General features: G+C 41.4%; 1 protein-coding gene across 3 annotated transcripts in view; it reads left to right on the plus strand.

Annotated features, from left to right (window-relative positions):
• Nucleotides 1-313: 313 nt before the first annotated feature.
• atl3 (atlastin 3) overlaps nt 314-11,425 on the plus strand; it is a 21,515-nt gene continuing 10,403 nt past the window's right edge. The window contains exons 1-12 of one of the 3 annotated variants that reach the window (XM_012861764.3): nt 314-482; nt 3,265-3,469; nt 4,099-4,233; nt 7,169-7,273; nt 7,351-7,401; nt 8,728-8,784; nt 8,878-8,970; nt 9,054-9,192; nt 10,085-10,212; nt 10,290-10,346; nt 10,457-10,528; nt 10,636-10,827. In XM_012861764.3, the coding sequence (XP_012717218.2) occupies nt 3,266-3,469; nt 4,099-4,233; nt 7,169-7,273; nt 7,351-7,401; nt 8,728-8,784; nt 8,878-8,970; nt 9,054-9,192; nt 10,085-10,212; nt 10,290-10,346; nt 10,457-10,528; nt 10,636-10,827 (1,233 nt within the window). In that variant the 5' untranslated portion in view covers nt 314-482; nt 3,265. The remainder of the gene's footprint in view (nt 483-3,264; nt 3,470-4,098; nt 4,234-7,168; nt 7,274-7,350; nt 7,402-8,727; nt 8,785-8,877; nt 8,971-9,053; nt 9,193-10,084; nt 10,213-10,289; nt 10,347-10,456; nt 10,529-10,635; nt 10,828-11,425) is intronic. The other 2 variants (XM_021316030.2, XM_012861765.3) reach the window with 2 other exon arrangements.

Raw genomic sequence — 11,425 nt, forward strand, 5'->3', positions numbered from 1 at the left:
GGGGCGCTATAGTCACATTTTTGCTGACCACTACTGTTTGTTTTTAAACGTATATCCGTTGCTAGGATACCGCCACTGTCACCACTTTGAAAATCCTTCAGATATGATTTAAATAAACGCAAAGTACCCGTTCTTAGTTTGCATTACCTGGTTAGGTCGTTGCGTAAACGTCACTTTTACTGAAGAAAAAAAAATAAAACAGCAACTACATTTCCCAGATCTTACCAAATGGAAAGGGGCGTGTAGTTTTCAGACGAGCTCAACTGGAGGCGGGAGGTCACACAAAAACTGCATTTCCCATGTGACATTTCGCAAGCCGAGAGGCGGAAGTGGGCAGTTTTAGTGGTGGAAAAAAAGTTCTCATCGCCGTTTTCGTGTCAGTGTAAAAAGTTGGTCGTTTCTTGACTCCTGGGTGTCTGCCGACGCTTCTGGAAGCCTCCAAAGACGACGCGGCACCGTGAAACGTCAGCTAAAACAAGCAGGTTTTGTTACTTCTCACTTATATTTGTTGACGGCAACATTGTTCGGGGTTGGTTGGGGGGGTCAACTAGTTCTTTGTTTTTGTGTGAACATTCGCTGTTTTCAGCCGTCACGTTCGCTCGGCTGTGCAGAGACTCGGAACTTGCCCGCCTTTAAAAGTGGATATCTGTTGAACTTCACCGCCCTAAACTCGCCCGGCCAGCCGCTGGGTTTGCGCGGATGGGTTTATAAATACTGACCGTGAAGTTAAACGGCGTGCAACCGTCTGCATCACATTCACCGCTGAGAAATCGCTGGCATGCCACCCTTCCAACGCCACACCTTCAAGGTGCTCGGGCTTCACCGGGAGCAGGGAGTGACCTCCTCGGCGCGATGACACATCGGTCTCGGCTCTTGATTGTAATCGTTTGCCGTGAATGTGGGACGGTTTTCGCAAGATGTCTCCCAAACAATGCGCTCTTTTGAGGCAGAAAGCAACATGACCAGATTAGTGGAGGGCATGCTAAATTCATAAGCTGCAGGCGGAGCAGCATGACCCGCCCGCAGCCAGAGCCACACAGAGCTAAACTTTGTGTTTGATGGATTTGGTTGACTTGCTGGAATAGTATTTTAGTGCCTTCAGAGGGCTTTTGCAAATACCTACTGGCTAAAAACAGGATGCACGATCAACTGAGTGATGATTAATCTCTCAGCTCCTGAAACTATTTCTCTGAAGGCATAAATTTCACATACCTGCTACATTATATATTTTGTTGTTGTTGTTTTTGGGTCTTTTATCGTCCAGTTTTAACATGATACCGTCCTGTTCATGAAAATGTTGCTTTATTACATATTATTTATCCACAAATAGCCATTTGGGATGCGTCGTCTCGTCTGTCTGGGAGTCTTTATAGGATGAATGGCAAAACATGTATAATTAAGACAAGATAACATGGGCTTTATTGATCTCACATTGGAGAAATTCACTTGTCACATCGGCTCAGTAATCAATAATCAGAAGAAGGTGCCAAAAGTAGGACAATAAGAATAAAGATACAAAATAGAAATAAGGCAGAGGATGTCTTATGTACATTCACGGTGACTTATATACATATGTATTGACATATATTCAGGATTAATTAAATTAAATCACAATAAGACAAAACAAATATAAAACAAGGGCATTGTTGAGTAAAAAACGAATCATGCACTCGGTTGAAGCCTTGATAAAAGCGATTGCACTGTCCTGTTAAACCTAGAGAGGATAATAAAGTCTTTTTTTTATTTTTATTTTGGAGATCCATACACACATCAATGAGGCGTATAATTGGAAAGCAGACTTGCCTGATTCTAGAGATGCAATAATTATTTTGCCAGACATACGATTGGGTCAGTTTTTTAATCGATTTATCAAATCCTGAAAGAAAAAAAATTATCATAACTACTGTTTTTATTTTAAATGTCACAGCCGTTAAGAAGAGAGTTGATTAAAATCTGAATCTTCAGGTCAGACCTTCAGGAAAACTGGCCAGGAAAAGTCTGATCGGTCCGTCTCTACGGCCTCAAAGACCAAGTGTGCCGGTTATTTTTAAACAATACAGGTTTAATTTGGTAAATCCATCAGTGCCTTGACGCTGCAGTTTATCTTCTGCATCATAGTAATGTCCAGTTGCATAACTAATGATGCTTTAAGTGTCGAATCCTTTGCAAAGCGCAGTGCAGCATCGAGTATCATATCCTGCTTTTTGAGAGGCAGTACACATTCATCCATTCATTTCAATTATATCACCATATGAGTAAGATAGCAGCTAAGCTCACTTTTACCCTTCCAACAATTATACAATTAACAAATTTTTTTTTTAATAAATCATAAACCGGTGTTAACTGTAATTTAGGAAAATATAAATGCGTAGACAAAATATTTGAGATATCTAAAGAAACCAGATGCCAACTATTAGTGATTTTTTTTTTTTTTTTTTTTTACACTTATTCAGTGTTTTCATGTAGAATGTCTTAAATATGGCTGCACAATTAATCGCATTTTCAATATAATCGCGATTTAAAAAAACGCAATTTCCAAATCATAGAGGTCTGCAATTTTTGGCTATGTAACAATTAGGGAATTAGACGCGTCCATTAGGTGTCGGTAAAATGTTTGAAGTGGGTTTGCCTCCACATGGAAGGGAAGACAGTTGCAGCAGTGAGATAATCTAACTTTATTACTTGTTTTAGAGTTTATATAATCATACAAAGCATTAAGTACAGGTCAATCAGTTTATTACATAGACTTGCTTGTTGGTTGGAATTTGCACTTTATGTTCAACAAGGATTGATGTCCAATTAAATTAAAAGCTGTTCTCTTGAATAATATTCTGATCAAGAGAGACATTAAAAAATATTTTTTAAAATGGTCCTTGTTTAAAAACATCTTTATTTAGAGGGCATTTTTGTTGCTTGTGGTTAATGCAGAGAAAAGTCAAAATTGCAATTTTGGTTGAAATATATTGTAGGCAGAACGCAATAATTTCTGCTCCGAGTTTAGATGCTGTGGGTGTTTTAGCAACTTATCCGCACGGTGAGGAAACAAATTGATTCGTTGTTTGTATATATTTCAAAACACATGATAAATTAAACTGGGGGGGGGGGGGAAATCGCATAAATTCGCAATATTAAGAAAATAAATCGCAATTAGATTATTTTCCAAAATCGTTCAGCCCTAGGCTTAATGCATATTAAAAACAACGAATAGCTTAACGTAGGAGTCCAGCTGATGTTTTTATTTTTTTCTTCTTCTCCTGTTTGCAGGATGGGGAGTGAAGGACACGCGGTGCAGATTGTGGACGTGAACAAGGACGATCACTCCTTTACGTTGAACACGGAGGCTTTAGCTCAGATCCTGCTGGACCCAGAAGTCCGAGACAAACATGTGGTGGTTCTGTCGGTGGCCGGAGCGTTCAGAAAGGGGAAAAGCTTTCTGCTCGACTTCATGCTCCGTTACATGCACAGAAAGGTGAGCCTCGGATGAAAGAGTATAATCTCTTTTAGGGCGGCGAGTTTTGATTCTGACTGGTTTCGCCAGAATCTGGGAAAGCGTCGATGGGTTGGTATGGGATGAGAACACGCGTGTAACGTGAACGCCCAGCTCTGCTGCAACATGCGACCAAACCTGTTTGCTGAAAAGAAATAATTGAGATTTTTTTTCTTGCCGCCTTTCATCTGAGGTTTATTCGGTTTTTAATAATTCCTCTGGTTGGTTGATGTGCTCGTTTAGCCAGCATCGCTCTGATCGCCACTGAGAAGTGCTATTGATCTTGTTTTCCTCCATTAAAATGTTTCCTGTAGCGCCATTTTTAATCTGTGCCTTCCATTACATCTTTGGACATTAAACCGAGCTGGTAAGTGGGGAGTTAATTGGAACTTGAAAGCTCTGCTCTCTGCTTTGTTTGTTATAAAACACTGGAAAGGTCTATTTATAGCTCGGGGTGTAATAATGGTTGGAGCTGCAGGAAAATGGAGCACAGAAAACCTTACCAGGGATGTTTCTGCTCTTAAGTGAAGCAGAGGTTTTATTTTAATACGTCAGATCAAATTCGATCCCTGTCAATTCTATTAAAGTTTGACAACTTGTGTTTTCTGCAGAGTGACGATAACTGGCTGGGTCAGGACAACGAGGAGCTGACTGGGTTTTCTTGGAGAGGCGGATCGGAGCCGGAGACAACGGGCATCCAGCTGTGGAGCAAAGTCTTTACCGTTCAGAAGAGCGATGGGACAGAGGTACCGACGTCTTCCTCTGTACTTCCTCCTCTATACTTCCTCTGTACGGTTAGGAGCAGAACAGCCATCACTAATAAAAGTTTGATTTTAGATTTTGGTTTAAACACATATTAAATGGAGCAAAGGAAAAATGCTCACTGCTCAAATATTAACAGTAAATGTCTAAATTAAAGAGGAAAATTAGTTATGCGACAGCCTCAGTCATGTTCGTTTTTACTTTTGCTCTTTGTTTTTGTAAAATAAACATTAGTAAACAAATGCTGTAAAACCCTTCTGCCTTGGATCGGTTCCCTGTTGTACCTTGGTATAGGTGCAACTTAGTAAATAAGATTATCTTTGAAAAGTGAATTTAATTTTGTAACAATTGAAAAAGTGAAAATGTAATGTTATTAGATAGATTGATTTATTACAGACTTACTTTGGATGATTATGGCCTACAGCCAAAGAAGGTGTAGTTTCTCCATAAATCTGAATATAGCACTGATAAAGGATTTAAAAATAGAAGGATTTCCAATATAAAAATGTCATCTAACAGTATGTCGTTGTGCTGCAGTCATTATGCTGTGGCTCTGCTGAGGTGTTTAGGACAGCCGGGCTGTTTTAATGCCGACCCTCAGCTCAGCTGCACAGTCGGCTCTGGTGTCTCTCATCTTACTCAAACCTTCTGGGTTTCGGTCTGGCAACTGTTCTGGCCAATCGGGGCCCCAAAATCATATTCTGCTGTAATAATACGTCAGTTTTTGTTATTGTTATGAAAAAAAATGGACGTCAACGGAATAATTTCGTTATCGTTGACGAAAACAACGCTGGTAAAAACCTTTCCACACTTATCCGGGATTCATTGTCAATTCTGGCGACTTGGCCTTGAGCAACCAGTAGTCAGAGCGCTGCTGTTTTTAAAGGACGTGGAGGCCGATCCTCCTCGGCGCCTTCCAATCATCTGCAGATCAAAGACCCAATCATGTGTTGGAGGACCGAGCTGTAAACACTGGGGAGTTGGAAACGCAACTATCCAGAATGTTTTGATTCACATCACCAGCTGGAACGCTAACTCTCTGTTATCCGAACTCAGTTATCGGCAGACAACATTCCCCCTGCTACAGAGGAGAAACAAAAAGAACACAAGCACATCAGGAAATGATTTCTGGTTTGTGGTTTTCCAAAGTGGAAGTTTGTCAAGTCGGCCATAAAACCAGCAGAAAATAACAAACTAAACAGCATCGAGCACAGAGGAGAAAACAGAGAGACACAAAAACATTGCCATTCCATGTGTGTCAGGAGTTTCTGAAAAACTCGGGAGAATTTTCTCCAGACTCAACATGCCAGTAAAGTTAAAACCTAAATACACTCTCAGACAAAAACGGGTTCATCCCAAAGACAGAACAGCCAAACCACAGCTGAGCGGCGTTGTGTCTACAGTCCAATGCAGAGAGGACTGCTCAGACTCCTACATTAGAGAAACTAAACAGCTACAGAAACACATGGAGCAGCGCAGGAGGGCCAGTCCACTTACAGCTCAAGAACAAAGGGTAATTTTTGATGACAATGATGTCCAGATGTTGAACAGGGAGATCAGATGGTTTGAAAGACGGGTGAAAGAAGCCATCTTGGTCAAAACTGAAAAGCCATCTCTAAACAGAGGGAACTCCCCTGTGTTTACAGCTCGGTCCTCCAACAAAGAGATTACATCAGCATCTCGTCATGATTCAGGTGACCAAGTACTCGACTCACACCAAGCAACAACTTCTAACCACCCAGGACAGTGACGGCTGGGTCAATGATTTGCATCTGACTTGGAAGGCGCCCAGGAGGATGGGCCTCCATGTCCTGTAAAAACAGCAACGCTTCAACTACTGGTTGCTCAAATTCGAGCCGCCTTCCTTCCATTAAGCTATCCATTTCCTGGATAGGTTAATGATAAATGGCTTGTACTTGTAAAGAGCTCTAACAAGTCTGATGACAGCAAAGCGCTTTACACTACAGTCGTTCACACCCTGACGGTGGTGAGCTGTGTTAGTAGCCACAGCTGCCCTGGGGCAGACTGACATCTGCGCCACCACCAGCAGGCAATCTGAGTGAAGTATTTTGCCCAGTGACACAACAACTGAGACAGTCAGAGCGCAGGTTTGAACCCGCAACCCGCCAGGACAAACTCCCTAACTCTGGCGCCACCGTCAGTGTTTGCTGTGGCCACGACCCGGATAACTTTACACAAAACTAAAACTATAACATTTCTATCTGGAAGGCCAAAGAGCTCAAAATGAAACAAATAAATAGAATATTATGAAATAATTACTTACTTGAATCAATTAGAGATAAATATGCATAGTGACAATGAAATTGTGAAATAATTGAATGCATATAAAATTATCAGCTCAGTATTATGACATATTTTTCATTCCTCTTTAATGATGTAATATAAAAATGTATTTCCTCTATTTTCTCTCAACAAAATAATTTATCTTTGAGGCATTATTTCATTCCAGGAGTATTTATTTTTTTATTCTATTTCAAAATGTTATTTTTCTTTTATTTCATAATGGTGTTTTTTTTTTTTCCCCAACCTGCTCAGCGGGTTGTTTGTAAATTATTTGCATCTATGCATTTGTCTGACTTCCTTGCAACACTCAGCAGCGAATGTAAGGCTTTAGTTTATCTTAACCAGCAAAAGATAATCAGAGCGTTTCTTACATTTCTTTGTTACTAGTTCTTTAAAAATAAAACCGAGCAAGAAATCCCTCTTCTTTGTGGACGATCCATTGATTGTAGAAATATCCATAGGTTAGATTTCAGGATAGATGTTTTGATTAATTCCTTATGTTTAGTAACAATCTTTATTTAACTAAACTGACATTAATTACAGTAAAATCATGTAGAACTTTAGTCAAACTCAGCAGAAAATAAAAATGTCTGCTGTTCCGCCTCTCCCCTGTAGGTGGCGGTGGTGTTGATGGACACTCAGGGGGCGTTTGACGACCAGTCCACCGTGAAGGACTGCGCCACCATATTCGCCCTCAGCACCATGACCAGCTCGGTTCAGGTAGGCGTGCTGCTTTGGTCGTCGCCGATCAGCCGGTCATCGCTGAGCACTCTGACGTGCTTCCTCTGCTCTTCCAGATCTACAATCTCTCCCAGAACATCCAGGAGGACGACCTGCAGCAGCTACAGGTCAGTTTGGGTTTGGTTTTATTTTTCACGCCCCCTCAGAGCTGCATCGGGTTCAGAAAAGCTTTTTCTGAAGGAGCTGTTTGTGTCGCTTGGTGCCAAACGTGTGATTCTTACCAAGCTCCTTCACATCCGCATCTTATTGTAGGACCGCTGTCGATTAGTTTTTCATACAAAGAAATAACAGCTTTGATGCCTTTTTAAGGACAACAGTGCGTGTTGTATCTTATTTTGCTAAAGAAGTTGGAAACCAGCATATTCAGCTTCCTGTCACAGAATGAGAGGTACTCTGGAGTCCAGAGAAAGAGGAAATTTGGCTCCATAGTTTGGGATGTTGTGGAGGTTCAGGTTTGCTGATCCAAGCTTTGTTTTGGTTGTCAGAACCCTTAATATCTGAGGAAATGGGCCAACTAAAAGACTCAAACACCGTTTAAAATATTTTATTGCATCTCTGTTACACATGGCAATGTTTCAACCTCTAACTCAAACAGGATTTCGTTTTCCATCTAAAATATCCAGACCCCTCCACAATGGGAATGCTTTATTAGGGGATATTAAATTAATGGAAGAAAAGTTGCACAAGATTATGAAGCAAAGCCCATTCAAGAGTTTTGGAGGGATTCGTAGTGCAGGGACTGAGGTTGGTGTTGGCGCTTTAAGAGCCATTTAGGTCACAGACTACAACAGAAAACTTGACTGGACTGTTGCTCAGTGGTCCAAAGTCATTTTATATTAAACATTTAGATCATTCTGGTGCCTCTAAAGACGATTGTGCTAATAAAAAGGCGAGACACCAGAGGAACAAGGCAGATGACCTGAAGGTTGTTACCAGAGCAGCCTGGGCTTCCTTTATTCCTCCACAGAACCAGCGGCTCATCACCTCCGTGCCACGCCGCATTGATGCAGTAACGCATGCAAAACGAGCTGAATTTTGAGCTTTCGTTAGCTTTCAATTACCATACATGCAAGTTTAAAATATGAGTCTGCGTCCTTTTAATATAAATGTGAGCTCCACTTTTTGAATAACTGACTGAAATGTATTATGCTGCTGATGTTCTTAACTTATTCAGACTTTCCTGTTTAGGTAAATCTAATCTTTTAGAACAAAACCATCCCACGTGCTAACCTATAAACCTCACTTAAATATAGTCAGGGATGAGGAAAGATGCTGGAATTATTGCCAATAGTAGAAAATCATGAGGTGTCGTCATTTAAAATAAAGTATTTTCTTAAGAAAACATAAAAAAACCAACCATATCTGACTTAACTGTCGGTACGCTACAATTGTGACTTTTTATTAAGCATGATTTTGGTGTCTTCTCCTCACAGCTGTTCACAGAATATGGTCGCCTGGCCATGGACGAGATCTTTCAGAAGCCCTTTCAGGTACCACAAATCCCGTTAGCTGAAAAATGTTTGTGCCTTTCTGTTAAATATGTAGATTTTTCACCTCAAACGCTGTTTGCTCTCCTCCTACAGTCGTTGATGTTTCTGGTCAGAGACTGGAGCTTTCCCTACGAGTACGGCTACGGCTTCAAGGGTGGCAACGACTTTCTGGATAGGAGGCTGCAGGTACCAGTTCACAGGTTTTCAGTCTGGAGCGTTGTTTTAAAAGCGCCACAAAGTTGTTAAAGCGCTGTGACGTTCGTTTTAAGGTGAAGGAGGCCCAACACGAGGAGCTGCAGACGGTGCGGGAACACATCCATTCGTGTTTCACCAAGATCTCCTGCTTCCTGCTGCCCCACCCGGGCCTCAAGGTCGCCACCAACCCTGCGTTTCGGGGACAGCTCTCTGGTGAGACGCTCAGATTTTTAACTTTAACTTGAAGAAAACGCGCACTATGCCGAGCGTAGGGCTGGGCGATATAGAAAAAAAGCTTATCGATTAAAAAAAAAAAATGCATATTGATCGATATCGATAATTATTGAAAATATTTAAAACCATATTTTATGTGTAGCTCTGCCTGGACATTTTATGATATTGCTAAATGATTTGATTTAAATAAAGAACACAAACACAGAATTCCAATTAAATCTTTATTTAACCAACTTTTTTAACCATAACAGAATTTTTTTTTTAAGAAAAATGACTTAACTTTATATCGCGGATCAAGAGTGGCAGGCAGACATATCCATCACTATGAAGCACGTTACTGCATGCGTTATGTCCTTATGCCGCTTGGACGCTTTGTCATTTTATCACAAAGAAGGGAGCCCAGTTTAGCTGCTGTACCTGCTTTGTTTTGGAAGAAGTTCCAGAAAATTACGACGACGCGGAGCCGCAAAGCTCGCGCTGCTGCGGGTGTGAGCGGCTTACGTGATGAATACTCGTGGGTTGGGTTACCAGACTCTGCTTTTACCGGTTTCTTGCAAATTTTACAAATCACTGGTTTATTTCTATCAAGCTGGCAAACTAGTAAAACCTCGTTTTGGGACCGTTTCCTCCGCCGCTCCTTGCTGCGACATATTCACATGCTCTGTGTTGTGGTTTGAGAGGGCGGAGCTTAGTGACGGCGTGCCGACTGTAGCATGGAAGTAAAACTGTCTATCAAAGTTTTTATCGACCCTATTTTTTCCTATCGCGCCACACGTCTATCGATCGATATATATTGTTATTGAATTATCGCCCAGCCCTAGCCGATCGTGTTTCTGAGTTGTTGTTTTTTTTTTTTTTTTTTTGTCGTCAGAAGTGGCACCTGAGTTCAAAGAGTACCTGCAGAAACTGATTCCTAAACTGCTGCATCCGGACAGCCTGGCCGAGAAAGAAATCAACGGCAACAAAGTCACCTGCAGAGGCCTGATGGAGTTCTTCAAGGTAAAATCCCCCCCGGTCTTTGCTCTCCTGCTGGGTCTGTCACTTCATCTCATCCTGCCTTGTTTCTGTGTTTCCAGTCTTACATTAAGATTTACCAAGGAGAGGATTTGCCTCAACCAAAGACCATGCTCATGGTACGTGCGCAGACATTACGGAGCTGAACGGGGAACGTCCGCGTGCTTTCTGGTTGTCTCGGCTTGTTTTTACCTCACTGTGAGCGACGCGTATGTTTTTGGTCCACCAGGCCACAGCAGAGGCCAACAACCTGGCAGCCGTGGCAGCAGCTAAAGACCAATATCACAAAAACATGGAGAGGGTGAGTTTGGTCCTGCGTACGAAAACCACACGGGGATTTTTTTCTGGCTCTTCAGCTCGTCTTTGTGTTGTCCTCATCCTGCTGTGTCCGTTTGCCTCCCTGGCTAGGTCTGTGGGGGGGACCTGCCCTACGTGGCTCCAGAGACCCTGGAGGAGAAGCACAGGTTTTTCCACGGAGAAGCTGTCCACACCTTTACATCCACCAAGAAAATGGGAGGACAGGAGTTTTGTGATCAATACCAAGCTCAGCTGCAAAGGGAGCTGGAGGAGATGTGGGTGTCGTTTAGGAAGCACAACGAGGTAGAGCTTGTTTGTTTTTTATCACGCACGAGTCGGTTGTCTCTGAACGTCAAGTTTGATAATTTAAGTCCGTGTGTGACTCTCATGAAGCCATCGTTTCTGAACTGTATGTTAAAACAGGGTGCTTGCGCAAGTCTTGAAAGTCTTAATAAGTATGGAATTTTGAAACACTGTTTTCCAGACCTTGAAAAGTCTTGAATTTTGTGTGAAAGTCTTAATAAAGTATGGGAAAAAAAATGTATGGAAGAATTTTACAGTACGCTCAAAGGCATTGTGAAATGAGAAATAGGAAGGTAGGCTATAAAACTATAATTTTACTAACTGGTCACGTACTGTATTAGCCTAATGAAATCAAACACTTGTTTGATGTGAAATTCAAACAAGTGATTTTCATGTTTTGAAACGTTTTCATCAGTAAAAGCATAATTTACTGTGAATAATGCATTTGTTCATTGAATACTAGCCTATAAAAATTAACATTTCTAATAAACAGTTTGTACAATCTCAACCAATGAAGTAGGCAGTAGGCACACAAGTATACAAGTGCATAAAGTTTCCAGGTCTTGGGGAAAAAAATATCAGTTTTAAAAAAGTCTGG

This window comes from Fundulus heteroclitus, chromosome 23, assembly GCF_011125445.2.
Source record: "Fundulus heteroclitus isolate FHET01 chromosome 23, MU-UCD_Fhet_4.1, whole genome shotgun sequence".
In the NCBI taxonomy this organism is placed as follows: domain Eukaryota; kingdom Metazoa; phylum Chordata; class Actinopteri; order Cyprinodontiformes; family Fundulidae; genus Fundulus; species Fundulus heteroclitus.